Source organism: Ammospiza nelsoni, chromosome 2 (genome assembly GCF_027579445.1).
Source record: "Ammospiza nelsoni isolate bAmmNel1 chromosome 2, bAmmNel1.pri, whole genome shotgun sequence".
Taxonomy (NCBI): domain Eukaryota; kingdom Metazoa; phylum Chordata; class Aves; order Passeriformes; family Passerellidae; genus Ammospiza; species Ammospiza nelsoni.
In genome coordinates this window covers 34,086,369-34,104,696 of record NC_080634.1, presented here as the reverse complement: position 1 = coordinate 34,104,696, position 18,328 = coordinate 34,086,369, and the positions used below count along the sequence as shown (strand labels likewise).

Here is an 18,328-nt window from a genome sequence, read left to right as displayed (position 1 = left end):
CATAAAATAGCCTTTTTATCGCAGTGAGGAATGTCGAGGGGCACGAGAGAGTCACTGCTCCCTGAGAGAAGCCCAGAAGGACGGGAGAGTGGCTGAAGCCCCCCGAGAAGCACCGCACGCCACCTCCAGATCGCGCTGCCGCTGAGGTTGTCCCAGCGATCAGTAGGATACCCTACCCCCGCCACGGGGATCCCTTGTGTCCCAACACGGGATCCCTCTCGTGGCCACGGAGCATCCTCACTCCCACTCGCGGGGATGCCATTCCCACGTGTCCCGCTAGGAGCCGCCACACCATAGGAAGAACTACATTTCCCAGAGCCGCTTGCGGCAGGGAGGCGGAACAGGTGGGCCGAGAGGCGCATTCTGTTCCGATTGGCTGGCCGGGGGCAGTCGGGGCGACCATTGGCTGGGCGGGCCGTCACGTTGGGCGGCGGGAAGCAGGCGGACTCACGTGGGCCCGTGCGGGAACCGGGAGCGGGCGCCGGGCTCGGGCCGGGCTCTGGGGGAGCGGCCCCGCTGGGCCTCGCCATGCTGTGCGCCCGGAGCGGGTGGCGGGCCCTGCGCCGCTGCGCCTCCCTGCCGCGGGCCGTGCGGCTGCGGGTGCGCGAGGCGCTAGGGGCACGGGAGCCGGCGGAGGCGGTCAGAGTGCAGGTGTGTGTGCCCCCCGGGGCCGCTCAGAGTACGGGTGTGTGTGCCCGGGGCCGCTCAGAGTGCAGGTGTGTGTGCCCGGGGCCGCTCAGAGTGCGGGTGTGTGTGCCCAGGGCGCCCGGCCCAGGGCCCGAGCGGAGGGGAGGGCCTGGAAGGGCACGGCCCACGCCCGTGCTTCAGCGAGCGAAGCGGGAGCCCTGCAGAGCGTTTTGCTGAGCTCCCGGATCTGCTGTGCCGCCGTGCCGAGCCGCTCTGTGTGTGCGTTCTCCCGCCCTGCTGTCGCAGCCGGCGGAGCCTTGGGGTCGCTCGGCATGTGCGGAGCAGCGTTGTCACCGTGTTGGGTTGTGCTGAACGTGCTCTCCGCTGCGTTGGATGTATCTGTTCCGGAGAGCGAGCCATTCCCTGTGTGCTGCTGTTTTTAAAGCTTTTTCACAGGTCTTGTGCCACATACGTCCAGGTTTAGAGCAGTGTCAGTAGAACCATCGGTAACACTTCCCCTGACGTTTGTATTTGGCTCCTCTTGTGAACCAAGATGGCCTGGAATTAATGGGCATTTTAGCTATGGGGCACTTTTCCTTGGCACGGGATTGTTCCCCTTTTTTGTGGTGTTTGCAACTGGCAGAGCGGTGGTTGCACACACAGAGTCCCTGCTTCCATGCAGGGCTATGTACTTGTCAGTATTTCTGGACGAATATGAAAAGGACTGGGGTACTTGGTAACCGTTTTAAACAAAACTGAAAGAGGATACATTTAGATTTATAAGAAGGAAATTTCTCACTGTAGAGGGGTGAAGCACTGGCACAGGTTGCCTAGAGAAGATGTAGCTGCCCCATCCCTGGAAGTGTTCAAGGCCAGGATGGGGCTTGGAGCAACCTGGTCTAGTGAACGGTGTTCCTGCCCATGGCAGTGGGGTTAGAACTGGATAACCTTTAAGGTCCCTTCTGGTTCAAACCTTTCTGTGATTCTACTAACCCAAAAACCAGTTTGTAGCACACTGGTATTCCTGCTCACACATAGGTTAAGCCTAATAGGGTAGGAAGAAGCTCATCCAGTGTTGGTTCTTTTTGGATGTAGTTTGATGAATAATGCAAGCTAGAATAAACCAATGCTAAAGTTTGCAATACTGTCATTCCTCCATCTTCCCTGTCCTCCAGACCGTTGCTGCTTTGCTCTTCCCCTTTGCTACCAAAATGTGGGGGTTTTATATTAAAATGGGCTAGGAATCTGGTCTGGCTTAAATCCAATCTTATAATGGCCCAATTGTTGGAACGTGCAGTCTAATTGTTAGAGTCAGGGTTGTCACCTTTATTGTACGTTTATTCTGGTAGGTATGAAGTGATCAGAACATTGCTGCTGCAGCCTCTGCTGCTCCAATACAAGCCTGTGGGTGTGCTTTTCCTTCCTATTGCAGGATGCGAGACTCCTCCTATTTAAAAGATTCCAGAGCTGCTTGATGAGGTGGCAAAAAAAGCTCTTGAGAATGTTTCTTTGCTCATTTTTGGTGTGTTTTGTTAAGGAGTGTTTGTGGGGAGGAAAAATACCTGCCATTATACATTAAACATGCATCCAGTATAACACACGTGGTGTGTTCCTGGAATACAGAGGATATGCACAACAGCTTCAGCATGTTACTGTAGGAAATACCTTTTACTTTCACTATACAAATAAGAGGATGTCCAGATGATCATGTTTCTTGCGTTAGTTCTTCCTTCTGGTGGTTTACCCTGTCTGACTCACTAGATTCATGTCTTTAAAATCTTCCATGGTTCTTACATAGAGTATGGAAAGCATGTTATACAAGCCTGTGTAATGCTTGCCTGTGCTAGTAGTAGTTCTTAAAACTATAACACACTTTACTTCTGGTGCTGATTAATTCTTGGTTTGTTCTGTCTGGGTGACAGAAGTAGATGGATTTGAATTAGTTTTCCTGGTAAAAAATCCCTAAAGCACTTGCCCAGTTTGAAGTCGTTGGGACTATTTGGTCCCTTCCAGTTAAGAAAAAGATGAAACTGGCTGGAAAAGAGGCAGTTTGGTTGTTTAATCAGCACTGGGTTTAGTTCTCTACAATATTGTTAGAATTTGATCTGCAAGGCTCTCAGCAGATAATTTTGGCCAGCTTTGTCTCAGCTTTGCTGAGCTGAGCAGCAACTATGGGAGTTACATTTTGCATGCTATTACTGTTGCTTGCTGCCTTGGTACTGACTTAATGTTTCCCATAAAAAAGTAATTAAAATTTATATGTCTTTAAAAAACTCAAATTAAGACATTTAGCCTGCACTGTACATGGTCAGTTTTCCTGTTTTGCTGTTACAAAGAATTGGGGTATCATTAGTTTTATTCTTTTCATGAAACTCAACAAAGTATTTCTAAATTTTTTTCTTAATAGCTTTTTTTTTCTCCATGGGCTCAATGAAGCAGTCTTGGTTTTTGAGATGAAAGGAAAAACATCCGAGGCAATAATTTTTATTTTTGTTTTGCATGAATACATAGTTTTTCATGTGAATCTATTGGCTGCAACATGTAACATTGTTTTAGCAGTCCAGCATTTAAGGGCACATAAACCAGTAGTGAACAAATTGGAAGATTTGAAACATTGGAACCTTACTACAAGGATGCAACAACAAAACTGATACTGGAAACCATCAGAATGGTCTTGAGTGTATTGTAATGAATAGAAGAGTGCATTACTGCTCTCTCCTGTTTTAGTAAGAAGAGTTTGGAAGGGACATCACCTATAGGAATATGTACTTTGCCAAAACACTTTACATCTTCAGAGCACTTCATTGCTTTCTGTGTTCTCAGCTCCCCAAAGGTGCAGGTACATCTTTTTAATCCTTGCTGTTCTCAGGAAGAGACTCTGCCTCAGAAGGATGTCTCTGCCTAAGGATTCCTTCTCTCTGCTTTGAAGTCAAAAACTGACATTAACTTTTTTCTTTTTTTTTTTTATTATCATTATTTTTTTTTCACCTCTAAAGAAACAGTTACTGTTTGATTTCAGTAAGACGCTGAAGTAGGCCTGAAGTGGTGTGTCCAGCTCAGCTGGAAGAAGAGCATGAGCACACAGCGTTCCTGCCAAAAAATAACAAATTTCTTTTTCTTTTACCTCTAGGGCTGGGTTCGCTCTGTCCGATCCCAGAAGGAAGTTTTGTTCCTGCACATAAATGATGGGAGTTCTTTGGAAAGCCTCCAGGTGGTTGCTGATCCCAGCCTGGAAAAGAGGTAGATCCATTTGAAATAACTGGAGAAATAACATGTGCTGAGCAGTGCTTGGAGGGGTCTGCTTAGGCCTCCTTCCCTGTGCCAGGGACTGGCCAGCCGCATTTGTCTCCACCAAGAGCCTCTTCTGATAAAAACCTGTCACTGTTCTCCCTGCTTGTCCAACATTCCTGCCTTGTTCTAAATTCTTCTATAGCTTTGTGAGTCTCTTCCCATTCCCACCTCTGCATTTAATAATTTTTCATTTTGTCAGTTAAGCTCTATGGCTATAGCATCTCTTGTGACCCTCAGTAATCCAGCTAAATTAACAGGAATCTCTCTTCTGAATGTAGTTGTATCAGCACCTAGTTAAGCTGTTGTTTTTTGTTTCTTAGAGACCTGACTTTTGGAAGTGCAGTGGAAGTGCAAGGGAAGCTTGTCAAAAGTCCTCATAAGATGCAAAACATGGAGCTGCAAGCTGAAACCATTCATGTGGTGGGACCTTGTGATATTTGGGTATGTCACTGTAGCAGAAGGGGTAGGACTGCTAGAAATCAATTCTTGAAGGGCCAAGTATCCAACAAAACATGCTTGAAACTGTATTTTCTTTTAAGTCTGAGTGATCCTGCAGACTTTGATTTGTCAGCAGTGTCTGTAGGGTGCATCAAAAGAGAAACATTGGATCACCATGAAAGCTCTTTTCTGTGACAGAGCCATTTCTCCATGGAAAATGTGCACAGGCTGACAGTTAGGAGTATGCCTTTGTCCCACCCTGAAGCACTTACCTGTGCAGGTTGCTTACCATGGATTGGAGAAACAGTGGAACTGGCAAGACACTCCAGGTTATGCAGCTGGAAGAGCCATATCTGCCACAGGCACGTTCAGAACCAGCTTGCTGTTGCAGCAGTGAGGTGAACAGCTGGGTTTCAGAGGGGCTCAACATCCAAAAGGTGGAGTCTTTTAGAATGCTGATACTTTCTCTCATGTTCATGGATCTTGCTCTGCTGTATGCATTGTAAAATACACAAAATAAGCAGAGAGGATAGGCAAAAGCATCTAGTTCTTCTCTGCTCTGTAATGGTGATTGAGTTTTAGTAGGGCGAGATGGCATTCTGTGAATAGCAATAAAACTGCATGGACTCCCAAGTTCTCATCCTCTTACTTTGATTTCCTTGTTGTTTCCAGTCATTTCCCCTGAAAATGAGGGAGAGGCACCCGCTGGAGTACGTCCGACAGTTCCCTCACCTGCGCTGCAGGAACAACACGCTGGGCGCCCTGCTGCGAATCCGCAGTGAGGCCACTGCCAGCATCCACTCCTTCTTCCAGGTAATCCCTTCTGTACCCAGCCTCTCGAGTAGAACACTCCACCCAGGCTGGCTCTATGGGAGCAGGTTAGCAGGGAAGGAGCATGACATGGATTTTGCACACAGTGGTTTTCTTTCCAGGCCAGAGCCTGGCTGCATCTTGGCCAGACTGTTGCTTATGCAGTTGGTTATGTTGGTTAGTGCATCTGTGGCCTGTCAGTGTCTTTCCACCCATTTCCTGTTATTTATCCCTTTCACAGAGTTGCAGTATAATTGCCTGCAAGTGTGTGGTCTGTGGAACACAACATAATATGATTGTGTTTAACCCATCCTCTGCAGTGACCTTATGGTCCTTGGACAGAAACCTCCGCCCACATGGAAAAAACTGTGATGCAGGAACACAGACCAACTGACTCAGAGCTTCATGTTATTCTCAGTTCTTGCCTCTTACTGCAGTACAAGTCTGTGTGGATGCTGTTGGCTGACATTATGACACTCCTGGTCTGGTGCATTTGAAACTCATGGGTGGGAGCCACCTGTGTTTTCTGAATGTGTCACTCTTAAGCTGTGAGCACAGCACAGACTTTTTGCAGCAGGGGAGCAGTGAATTGGCTCTGATGCCAGATGTCACATAGATTCTAGTCACATGCGTGACTAGAAAAAGAAAGGTAGTGAGTCCTCTAGCACACCTGAGCCTTTCTTTAAAGCTGTTCCTGGAAATAAGCATGTTTTAGTTTAGATAAGCTGGCTTTAGATAGAATAGAATCACATTCAGATAATTCTGATGACAAAATTCATCTGTAATAATTAGTGTGGCCTAAGAAACCGGTTAGAAATGTTCAGATGAATTTCTGGTTCCAGGTTAGCTGGTCTTTGCTGCCTGCAATGGCAAAGAAGACTTACTTGCTCTGAGAACTGCCTGTGTGGAATTGCATGGTGTTTGAATGAGTTTTGTGGGTTTTGTTGGGGTGGGGTGGGGGGTCCCATGTCAGGTAAAGCAGCTGGTTTCAGCATTGTGCCGGCTCCCAAGACAGAGGCCAGCTGTGTTGGGAATCAGTCTGTGCCGGTGTCGAGCCACTAGATGGCATTGCCTGCAACGCTTTGTGCTTCCAAACCTGGACACGCAGGCAGCCGAGGTACAAAACAGCCTTATTCAGGCTTTGCTTCTCCAAACCCCCTCCTGCTCAGGCTCTGACAATCCTTCCTGTTTACAGCGTTCAAGAGCAGAACTCTATTTTGTAATAGACTCTATCATCAATTTAGCAGCAGCAGCTACACTAAAGTTATTTTTAAAGGAATAAGGCAAGATTTGGTCCCAGACCTGATATTTATAAATGCTTGTGTGAGAACTCTCCTAGTACCAGGAATGTCTGTGGTTTTATTCTGTCTCTAATGGAAGGAAGTCTTAAAATTGCCACTTGCATCATCCCAAGAATATTGCAATTTCCAACTTGACAATGTCAGAACATACCGTAGCTACAAAGTACAATTTGACCATTTTCACTGGGCGAAGCTGTAAGGAGCTTAATGGTGGAAGAAAATAAGTGGAGCTCTTTGAATACACAAAATTATCAAGACTCTCTGTAACTTTAAAAACCTCTCTATTTTAGCCTGTTCATTTCCAGGAATGAATGACTAGTGCCAAGTGCCTTTGGTTTGGGTGTTGAAAGCTAAAATGTCCTTTTTAAATCTTCTGAGAATTGTGGTCCATGTGGGATAGGAACATTGTTCCTAGGCACAGTAAGATAGTTGCATTGTGAATGGCAAATTCCATTCTGTACATTAAGTTCCAGGTTTGTGAGAGCTAGTAATGCAACTTGAATTATTTTAGAAGCTTTTATAAGGGGAATTATCCAAGAGGTTTTATGGGGATTCTCTTATTTCAGATCTGTGCAGTTTGCAGTACTTTCCAAAGCATGTAAGGGATCTTCTATGTGAAGTGTGCTTCTTTACAGCAACTGCTACCACTGTATAAGGAATTTAGGCATTTTTTAACATCTCATGTGGATCTGGGAGGCCATGTCACCAGCAGGGCCCTGAATATGCAGAGAACTGTGTCAGAGGCCTGCATTTTGTACTGGTAGACTGAAACTTCCTTCTCCAGGCAAAGCAAGTAGCTCTGGATCCAAGACTCCCTTCTGTGCAGTAACTGGATCCCAGTGAGGAGCCAAGGAATTTGCACCTGTAACCAAGGTAGCCTAGAGCTGACTGCAGGGACTTTGCTCCCTCTTGGTTGTGTTACTGTACTCCCACAAAATGCATTGCATGTCCATATGAGGTTTTTGTTCCAAATTAATTTTAGAGTGGGCAGTAAATACTACTTCTGTCTTCCTAGTCCCTTAACAAGCTGGTGATAAGGACCAGGACCTCTCATGTGACTGGCTGAATTATATTATTCTGGTAAAAGCTGTGCAGCTAAAATGTATCTATCCACTGAATATTGGGTTGCAGCTGTTTTAAAAGCCATGGCTGCACTGCAGAGAAATCCAGAGAACAGGGGCTCTCTTCATTCAGCCTTACTGGTTTCAGAGGCCTCTGCTGGATTTATGAACTATTACATGAATGTGTAATTCTGCAGGTACCTAGACCAGAACCAAGCCAGGGTATACCCTGTCTCTTAAAATCAGTTTGACTTCAGTATCTTAGAAGATGCAAAGTAGGACTGACACTTTATGGGTGGTTGGGTGTTTTTAAGGTCTCTTTCATCCAGTACGTGATTTTTGTCATCCAACACATTTGGTCACGTCTCTTAATGCAGCACACAAAGTGTGTCCTTGCCTACCACTGTCTTCCAAAAAGCTGAAAGAAACAAAGTGTTGGGGTCTTAGGGGTGAATTTGATTGAAACTGCCCAAAACTATAAAAATGCTGGGGAAGTGAGAAGAAAAGAGAATGGTATGGAAATAGGCCATTGCAAAAAACTCATAGTAATGACATAAATCTCTTTTGGTTTTGAAACCTGGAGGAAAACACACCGATAGTAAACGATGATGTCTAAATCATGGTAGCATTCAGTTTGTCATCTGTCCCAGAAGCTGCCCAAAAGACTCCATGTGCTGTCCTGGCTGGGGGCTAATGGCCTAGTTATGTGTACTGGTTGATGTCATCCTTGAGGGTGACAGCTGTTAACTTTGCTGTTCTGTCTGTTCCAGGATAATGGATATGTGCATATTCATACCCCCATAATTACATCCAATGACTGTGAAGGTGCTGGGGAACTCTTTCAAATTGAGGTAAGTTGGGTTTCATAAAGTTTGTTTGGTTTGGTTTTTTGTAAAGCAGTTCTTGAGTTATTAAAGGTTAGAGGAAATATTTCTCTTCATAAACCCTTTTATGTACTTCTGTGATTTTTTTTTAATAAAGAAATCCTTTGTTTCAACTAATAATTTAGACAGTTAAACAGATACATTATCTTTTATTTTATTGCTGTATTGTGCGTTAATCAGCACCTTTTGTACTGATGAGGTTGTTCTATTCCTGGTGCTGTGGAAAAATTTACAAAGAATAACAGAGGGAGGTGGAACATCTTAGTAAACAGAATGATGTGATCATAAGAGCCCAAGAGATGGGATGGGCCATTCAGGACAGACTACTACACTCAAGTATTTCTTAGCTTTGAAACAAAGAATATAATTAATCATGAGATAATTCTTTAAAAAAAAGTCAGCAGTATCTGAAACTCCTTTTCACCAACTTGTACATACAGGTTTCTCCCTACAAGCTACTCCTGTTGTGTGCTGGAATTCTCCCCCCATATTGTCGAGTTTCTCCATAAACACCGAATTACTGGCGCAATCTGTTGTTATAAGAGTACTTCAGATCATGGGTCAGAACCTCCTGTGAAACTGAAACGCAGTCATAACCACTAAGATCTCCCCCACAGATTTCTTATGATTCCTGACCCCACAGTCATTAATCATACAGAATCCCACTGCCTGTTATACTTCTGTATGTGAAATTCAGTCTTCTGTCTCAAACAACAGCATCCATTGCCTGGTATGCGTATTGTCTCCAGCTTTGCTGGTGATTCATCTGTAAGCAAAAGAAAATTTGTTGAGGTAGCAGTTACTTGTGAGATCGTGTCTTCCACTCTGCACAGCCTTGTGACAAAAAAAGCTTCTGTCTGCTTGTTCTCCAGGATCTCAAGGTCTAACCTGTGCTACCAGTGATTCCCTTCCAGACCAGTACATGTGGCTCAGCTTTCTGCTTGCTGGGACAATAGGGTTGATTAGCTAAACTAAATTGTTCCTGTTTAATTGAGATGCCTTAATGCTACCCAAGGTTCACTCCAGGCTGTTGCATGCAAATTAAGACGTGAAAACAAGTGACACTTAATGATGGAAACATTATGCAGTTTGCAGCTGTACAGTGTTTTGCGTCTTCGGGACAAATTGTATCCACTTGAAAGCTGTAGAGGATGCAGGACTGCAGCGTAGGTGGCTGGTGGTGACTGCAGCCCTGATGCAAATGCTGATTGAGGTGCTAAACTGTGAGCCTGAAACTTGTATAAACTGGATCTTATCTAAATGCGTGGTTCAAGGTGGATATTTTATTCCTCTCCAGTGGGATTACTGAGGTGCAAATAGTACCTGTCTTGGAGAATTGTAACTACAGCTGTTCTTGAAAAGTGTGCACTAAATGCCAAGTCAGGCCCCATTAAATGGCCTGTGCCATAAAGGAAGGAATTCACAAACCCACTTGCTGCTGGGTGGAGGGGAGTTCTCCCTGATTTCCTGTTTTTTTTCTTTGATTACAGCTTCACTGTCTGGCTTAATTTAGGACTTAGTTTTGTTTCTGCAAAGCCCTATTTACAACTGGTCCTGGCTAGCAGAATTCTGAGGCTGCATGCTATCCTGCTGGGGTCACGTCACTCCGCTGGAGCACTGATACTATTTTTTGACAGTGAAAACATGGAGAAGATTGAGCCTGCCTTGTATGTGATGTGATGTATGTAATGCTGTCAGACACAAAATAGGAGTCACAGAAGGGTGTCAGACATAACAATAAGGGTATGGTGTTTGCAGCAAAGCCCAGAATCTTCATGTGCTTTTAACCAAACCAACTATCGAGACATTCTTGTCTGCTGTATTCAGTCACTTTCTAAACTAGCCTTTAATTCACTGTTTGAACAGGACAAGGGAGAATATAAATTCATGTTCCACTTAGATTTGAGGAGGAACTAAGATATCTGGTGATGGGAGTTGATGAAAACAACCTTCAAATTAGATTCTTTGGTTTCAAAAAATATTTAAATCCTGTTCTTTAAGTTTTAAGACCCGTCTTCTAGCTGCAGCCAGAATTGGTGTCCTATTACTCCTGAATTTGTAGTAGTTGCAGTACATCTGCTGTTAACAGGTTGGAGTTTTTCTGCCTTTTGGGTTTGTTTCTTTTTTTTTTTTTTTTAGCTCCCTTGGGCAGTGTGTAGAACTAATAGTCTCACCAGTTTTGCTGATCTGCTGCAGGTGAAGTAAGTTGAAGACTTTAGTTGCATAGCCTTTAGGACCCAAGTAGAGGCTGCTTTTGTACCCACTACGTACTATTGCCTTTAAATAGCTGTTTTCTCTTACTAGCACAATTTTAATCCTCTGACTAACATCTGATGGCTGCTCAGGCCTGTGCATTCTTTTGAAAGGATGGAAAGTGAAGAGAGTATGAATATGTTTTTACATGTGAGTTGAAGAAATGGGGGAAAATGTATCTGAAGTTAGAATGAAAAGGCTTTTTGAAATGTGGTCTTTGATTCCCAAAACTCTTAATCCTGTAGGATTTGTTTGTTTATATGCTCAGCTTCCTCATTATCTTTGTTTGGTTTTGGATTTACTGATGAGTCTGTACATAGCTTTGGGTCTCATATTAGGACTTGGGATGGGGGAGAATCCATATTCCCTCTCTGCTGGGCAAATCAACTAAATGTTTTTAAAATGAAGTACTGTAATGGTGAAAGGAGTGCAGTAAGCAGAGGACATTTTAAAGAATAAATAAGTCACAAGATGCTAACAACTCCAGAGGAAACTTTTCCACCTGAAAAGTGTAGGTTTGAGGAAAAACTACCAGAAGTGTGAAGACTACTAGACAGAACCTAACCCACATCAGCAACACCATCTTGTGGCTTTCTGCACTGTTGACAGTGTCTTCCTGTAGTGGGAGCATGTAGGGGAGAAAGCATCTTGTTTGTGCTTCTTTCTATAAAGTAAATATATTGAAAATACTAGAAGAAGTTTGACTGTTGAAAGCAGTGTTTTAGTATCATCCAGAGCAGGATGAGGTAATTCTTGAAATAGGGAGAATGCAGATCAGCAGGGGCAGATAGCCCTTTTTCTATTTTAATCTGAAAATAATTCCCCTATACCAGCAGTTTTAGCACTTACACCTCAGCACAGATTCTTTCCTTGCTTTTTTGGTTTTTTGGTTATTTTTCTTTTTTATTTCTTCTGAAGTCTAGAATTCTTAGCAGCTTTTTATGTTGCAAGAAACTTTACTCAGTCACCTTCTGTGGCTGCGTCCTAAGAAATTTGCCGTACTTTCATCCTTGTGACCCAGCTGCATGTCTGTTCCCTGCTATTTTCAGTAGCCTCCCACTCTGTCTGCAGTGTTGAAGACTCCCTGTTTTCTGAGTCTCTTGCTCTCTTTTCCACTTTGCTGTCTGGAAAATTTTCTTTGTATGGCTGCTTTCATCTGATGTGGAGAAGGTGAAGGCTTCTCAGTGCTCTGTAAGAGCCTGTCTGGCCCAGGACACTCCAGCTGGTTCAGTGTGGGTCTCCACAGCCACTTTCCCTGCTGCCCAGCTGCAGCCTTTTAAGGGAACTCAGTATGCAGTGAGTTCCAAAGTATAACAGCTGTATCATGCATTCACAGCTCCTTAAAGAAGATCTCACATGTAGGTTTATTACCTGTGGCCATATTCCTTCCTGGGACCAATCTCTATGTGTAAGGAGTGCTGCACTCTCCCTGTCAGAGGTAAATGTGCTCTGTGTGAGCCTTGTCTCTTCCCATGCACACCTCATGGCACCTGGCTGAACCCAGGGTCTGGATCAGGCCATTTCATTGCTTGAAAAGACATTTAACTGTAAGCCTGAAGAACTGTCCAGGTATAGTTCTTCTCTAAAATGCATCTGGAGGTTGTTGAGTTTTCGAGGGTTTTTTGCCCCTCACTCACAGGAGTCAATGTCTTTTTGTTTTTATGTTCCTAATCATGCAGGTTTGTGGCTGTGCCAGCTGTGGCACCAGCAATATGTACCTGCTCCTGAAGATGCAGAAACTTACTCCTACCATCCCTTTGGTACTACTGAAAAATATCCTTGTCAGCACCAAAGAAAGCTGGGATCTGCTGGGGAGGATCACAGTTAAACACAACACAGTATTAGTGTCTGTAAGGTGTTTAACCTTTTAGCGATGTGTGATGGTCTGGGAGGCAGCCAGTGCCTGAGAGACTGGTACTTCAGAGAAGTGCTCAGCAGGGATCAGGGTAAGCTGGACCTGAGCTGAGGGACAGCTGGCTGTTTCATGTTCTAGCTCTCCCATTTTCTCCTCATTTCTACCTGATTCATATCTGCCTGTCCAGTCTGTATTTATGAGATGTTATGCATTCCAGTACATGTTTATGAGATGTGTGTCTCAGCAGAACCAGCTGCTGTTGCTCAGTGCATGTCCAGCTGGTCAGAATTAGGACTGGAATTGCAAGGAGGACTTGTTAGAAGTTAGGAATTTTGCAGGGGTTGTCTGAAAAGGAAAATCCAATAATGTTTATAATGGGGTGTCACAGAGGGCAAATCTGGATTAAAGATGTGTTTCTGGGAAGCTGCAGCAGCATGGTTGTCTGGGCCAGGGCTAGAGCTACAGCAATGATTTCTGTGAGCTTTTCAAGTCCTCTCTGATCCCTTCATGCTTTTGGCTTGCATAGAGTGTAAGACAGAATCAAACAGTTTGTACTCTCCTGAAGCTAACTGCCTCAAGGAGAAGTTAATACAAGACTGACATCAAAGGGAATAATTTTAAATTAAATCATTAGACGTTTGAGGAGATGAAGAACAAAACAGGTACTAAATCCAGTTGTTCTTGTATTTAGAATGAGAATAAAAAGCCTTTGAAGTTGATGTCAAATACTAGCATGTTTATAGCACATTTGCTCTGAGCCACCAAGATGTTTCATACAGATTCTTTCTCCCTTTTCCCCCATTGTAATTTGGGTAGTTGTCAACTCTGGGATGGAAAGAGCTTGAAAGGACACCCATAATTCACCTCCTAATCTTTTATCAAGTCCTTGTTTTGGGGTTGGGAATTGGGAGAAGCGTCCATCTAATTGAAGTAAAAGCACCACAGTGTTGTTGCTTCATTTTGCTGGTTATGGACATGAAAACCAGTCTCAGCCAGTGTAAGCAGCGAAGGGATAGGGTCCCCTACCATTTGTTTATCTTGTACCAGTAGCTGTGGTTTCATATAATAAAGAAGCCATCTTGATCTAAAAGGCTGAGCATGAATCTGGGGCACAGGCACTTGGGAACATTGGCCTGTGCTCAAATGTATAAAGTGGAGGAATCACCTCCAGTGGATTAGCTGATACTTGTACCTATGAAATGTGCAGCTGCTAATTTTGGAATCTCCCCTTGCTGAAGGTGTCCATTCTGAACAAAAAGGGAGGTATTTCATTTTTCCTGCACAGAAGAGTTTTCTGCATGAGCTGTGTTGTACCATTGTATTGAGTATTGTGCCTTAGGATGAGAGAGAGTAAGTGGGCAGCTGTGGAGAGGGGAGGTGATCAGATGGTGATGTGGCAGTAACATTTAATCTAAATATTGCTGTGTTTATGCTTCACCTTCTCTCTGAAGCCATTCAGGAGCTGCTCACAATGCAGACAAACATCTTGGGATCTCTCAGTGACCTCTCAAACAGGCTGCAGGTTTTCAGGAGCCCAGTTGAGTTGTAGATTGTCTCGCTTTATTTAGTCACTGTGTTTCTCTTTTCCTTATGTCTCTCTGAGATCACATCTAATTTGAAGAATGAAAAATTCCACAAAGTCATTATAAATAAACCAGGCCCCAGCTCCTGGAGACAGTTATATCCTGTTTGTGGATTGGGGGGAAAGCAATGAGATTTTGTGGCTGACTTCTTGTTCTTTTCTTGCTTCTAGTTTGTCTCCTTCTCATTGTTTAGAAGCTGCATCCTACAGGATTAGGTGGGATTTTTCACTGGTGAAACAAGGAATGTCTGAACTAAGCTTGCAGGAAAAGAGAAACCAGAAACCATGGCTCTTCTCTTTAGTGTTCTGGCCATGGTTCTGGGGCTACAGTATGTGAATGTTTGATGTTTATTAATATCCTTATTGTTTTTGAGCAAATGCTCTGGGTTTATTTGATGAAAACAGTAGGGACCTGCTTCTGCATCCTCAGAGTTTGGTGTTTGGTTTTTTTAGAACCACAAAACCTCTGAAACAAAGGAAGCAGTCCTGGGGTTAGAGCCACAAATTGTCATATTTTCATTGATCTCTGTGGAACAAGGCAAGCTTGCTCTTTTCTTCAGTGTGATGCTGTGAAGAGATAAAACTGCCTTGTGATCTGAGGTTTTTGGAAGTCACTGTTTTATCTTTGTGATGAGCAGCAGAGCTTTTTGAGAACAAAAGCAACACCTTCAAGCTCATAAGAGAAAAATGGCAAGTTGTAGGCTATCAAAGGCTGGAGAACAAGGCTCCCTGTGACAAAGCAAGTTGGGGAGTGGGGTGGCTGGAGGCAGTGGCATACTTAGCTGAACTAGCAACACTTAGCATGACTCCTAGGAGCTACACCTTGGGTATTTCAAACTTATTTCAGAAGAAAGTCTTTGTTTGGAAGTGAATGTAGATCAGCCAGACCTCAGATTAGCTTTGAGGTTTCATTCTGTTTTTCTCCTGAATCTTTGGCTCCTCCGAAGTTTAGGGATGACATTGAAATATACAAGATGTTGATACACAATATAATTTATCCTCATGTTTCTTTAAAAGTCACTGAGTTGTGACCTCTAGAGATCATCTAATCCATCTCACTGTGCTCAAACAGGGTCAGCTGGAGCGAGCTGTCCAGTACTCTGCTGCTGAGTTTTTTATATCTCCCCAGATGGAGGCTTTACAGCCTCTCTGGACAACCTGTTCTAGTGCTGACACCCACAGTAAATATTAAAGGTTATTCTTGTTTTCAGATGAATTTTTGTATATCTTTTTTAAAATCTGTGCCTATTGTCTCTTCGGACTTTTTTTTTCTTTTGAGGTTTTTCATAATGGAACACTGAACTTGTTAAATTTTCTATTACTTGTAGATTTTTATGCTTAAAATATCTGATTACCTGAAAAAACCATGCAAAAGCTGAAATGAAACATAGTTTATTTTTCACTGCCTATATAATGCGTAAGCTGTGATGTCTCCAAATTAATATTGTTTCAGTTGAGATATTTTTGAAGACTGAATAACAGATCTTAAGAGGATATTGCACTGCTTTTTTTTTATTTCTGTTTGTCTTTTTCCAGTGGAAACAAATTCATTTCCCTGTGAAAAGAAAATAACACTGTTTCAATTTTTTTCTGAAAGACAGTGGGGCTGACACAGAAAACACTCCTCCATTTTCTCATCAGGCTTGAAATTGAATTTTGAAGGCAATGCTGTATGAAGCTTCAAACTACAAATGATAGAGATTCTTCTCTTCCTCCTCTCTGTTCATCTTGGTAGGAAAGTGAAAATTGATGCTTTGAAAAGAGGGAAAATAAGCTGCATGCTGTGCTTTTTATTTAAACACCAATGGTCTGACTTGTTCCTCATTGTTACAGACATCAAGAGAGGAAGAGGATTCAGTGGAAAAGAGCCATTTCTTCAATGTGCCTGCCTTCCTGACAGTTTCTGGCCAGCTCCATTTGGAAGTAATGGCAGGGTGAGCAAAATTAGAAGTTTTCGTCTTTGTCTGTGGGATACGCCCAGCTGGTAATTTTGGTATCCATCAGGTATCTGCTGTGATTATCTGCCAGAAATGCCAGCAGTGGCTGGATGATAGGTGCTGAGAGGGCAGCCTAGAGAAAGAGCTGGAGCACCTCTTGTGTGGACACAGACTGAGAGAGCTGGGATTGTTCAGCTTGGAGAAGAGAAGGCTCCAGGGAGACTTTAGAGCCCCTTCCAGTACTGAATGGGCTACAAGAGAACTGAGGAGAGGCTTTGGACAAGGGCATGGAGTTACAGGGCAAGGGGGGATGGCTTCAGATTAAAAGAGGAAAGGTTTGAATTAGATACTAGGAACCAATTCTTTACTTGAGGGTGGTGGGGCACTGGCACACATTTACCAGAGAAACTTGAACACACCCAGGGATGTATGCCCCATCCCTGGATGTGTTCAGGGCCAGGTTGAGTGGGGCTCTGAGCAACCTGGGGTAGTGGAAGATGTCCCTGCCCATGGCCAGGGAGTTAGAACAAAATTATCTTTGGGGTCACTTCTAAAACCATTTAATAATTCTATGCTCTGGAGGGACTCACAGCATCTAGAGAGTTAATGCTGTGTGATGTATCTGTGCTGTGCTTTTGCATCCAGAAGAACTTCATTTATTTTTGAAGACTGAAGGGATTCAATACCACTTGAGCTGCAGGCCTCAAAAACTCAGTGTACTTAAATAAAGTAAAAATAAAAGGAGCAGGTTCCCAGAACAGCTATGCTCCATTATGAATAAACACATCTAAATTTAGATGGCCCTAGATTTATTCAAAATGTCTGTAAGAACAACACACTACTGTAAAATAGGAACATGAAGCTGTAATGTACTGCATGCTGAAGAGCATTGATTTTTTTATTTATCCATCCTTAGAGAGCAAGGTGCATCTGAGTGATATCAATGGAAAAAGTATTTACCAGACAAGTAATCTGCTGAGTTTATCTTAGAGGAGGCTGTGTACTATTTAGGGGGTACAGCCTGATGTAATAGAGAGAGATTGTATTTCAGGTTGATCATTAGAATCCACGTTCCTTCTTTGGACTTACTTGAATTACATCTTTCAGTAAAGGTCACAATGCATGACAGTCAATTAAGTCTAACACACACAAACCCATGCCATCTCATTTTCCAGGGACCAAAATCTCTCCCCCTTCAATTAAACAAACCTCTTCCTCATTAACTTGCCCCAGCTAATATCTGAGATATCACAGCTAATATCTGCTGCCAAGTGACCTGTGCTTTGGCCACAGCAGGCAGGGCACCACATGAGAAACACCCTGTCTATCAAGAATGTCTGGCTTGAGTGTTTCTGCATATTGCAGACATTGAGCTGGTCTGAGAAGAGACCATGTCACTCAGAAAGAACAAACCAGGCAGAAAAGAGATTTCTGAAAAAATTTATATGTTTTGATTTGTATGCAAAAATTGCCCTTTGAACAATTTCATTGCAGCTATTTATCAGCAGCCAATAAACTGTGCTACAGTGATTACATAAAAAACTCCAGCACTGATTCTCGACATTGCATATTGAGGCATGGACAGCAAACACTATTAGAAATACAGGTCAGAACTCCTGGATGAAAAAGCCAATCTTTAAAGTTCACATTATCCAAAGCTAGGATTTTATCCCTCCCATTTTCAGAAGGTTTCCACTCCACAGTAACTGATCACTTTAAAAGTGTTTTTAAAGTCACCATAAGTTCATTATGAGCCCCCCTTGGTACATGGCAAACAACTGCAGTGCTACCTGCCTGAGATCTGGTCTCTGACAGGCTCTATCAGCAGTCCAGCTGGCCAGCAGTGATTTGGCTGAAGTACCATGTCTGAGGAGAACACACATTGCAACTGCTCAGAAAAATGCGCCTTCAGATAAGGGTTGTTGCGCTGATTTCATGCCAGCTGCTCAGTGTACTAATTTAGTTAATTTATTGGGAAATTCAGTGTAGATGAAGACCAAACCTATTATAAAAGAGAACATTCTCTTTGACAGACTTGAGACTTTCACTCATAGTCTTAGAGTAGTAAAAAAGTGAGTTTTCCACCTCCAAAATGGAAATATTCTGGTCTTCCCAATAAACAAATCAGGTAAAACAGTAAAGATTTATCTGTTTTGGATTTGATTCCATGAAATTTACCCTTTGTTTTAGCCAGACTAAATTCTTCACATCTATAAAATTATCTAGTCATCTAAAATTACTTTAGCTTAGATATAATGTTAAGTGTTGCAGTCTTAAGGCTCTCAAGAA

At 43.2% G+C, this 18,328-nt stretch overlaps 1 protein-coding gene across 2 annotated transcripts in view; it reads left to right on the top strand.

The window, feature by feature from the left end:
- Positions 1-471: 471 nt before the first annotated feature.
- NARS2 (asparaginyl-tRNA synthetase 2, mitochondrial) overlaps positions 472-18,328 on the top strand; it is a 48,716-nt gene continuing 30,859 nt past the window's right edge. For both annotated transcript variants that reach the window (XM_059494050.1, XM_059494049.1), the window contains exons 1-6: positions 472-651; positions 3,758-3,867; positions 4,239-4,359; positions 5,029-5,169; positions 8,299-8,379; positions 15,936-16,036. In XM_059494050.1, coding sequence (XP_059350033.1) covers positions 529-651; positions 3,758-3,867; positions 4,239-4,359; positions 5,029-5,169; positions 8,299-8,379; positions 15,936-16,036 — 677 coding nt within the window. In that variant the 5' untranslated portion in view covers positions 472-528. The remainder of the gene's footprint in view (positions 652-3,757; positions 3,868-4,238; positions 4,360-5,028; positions 5,170-8,298; positions 8,380-15,935; positions 16,037-18,328) is intronic.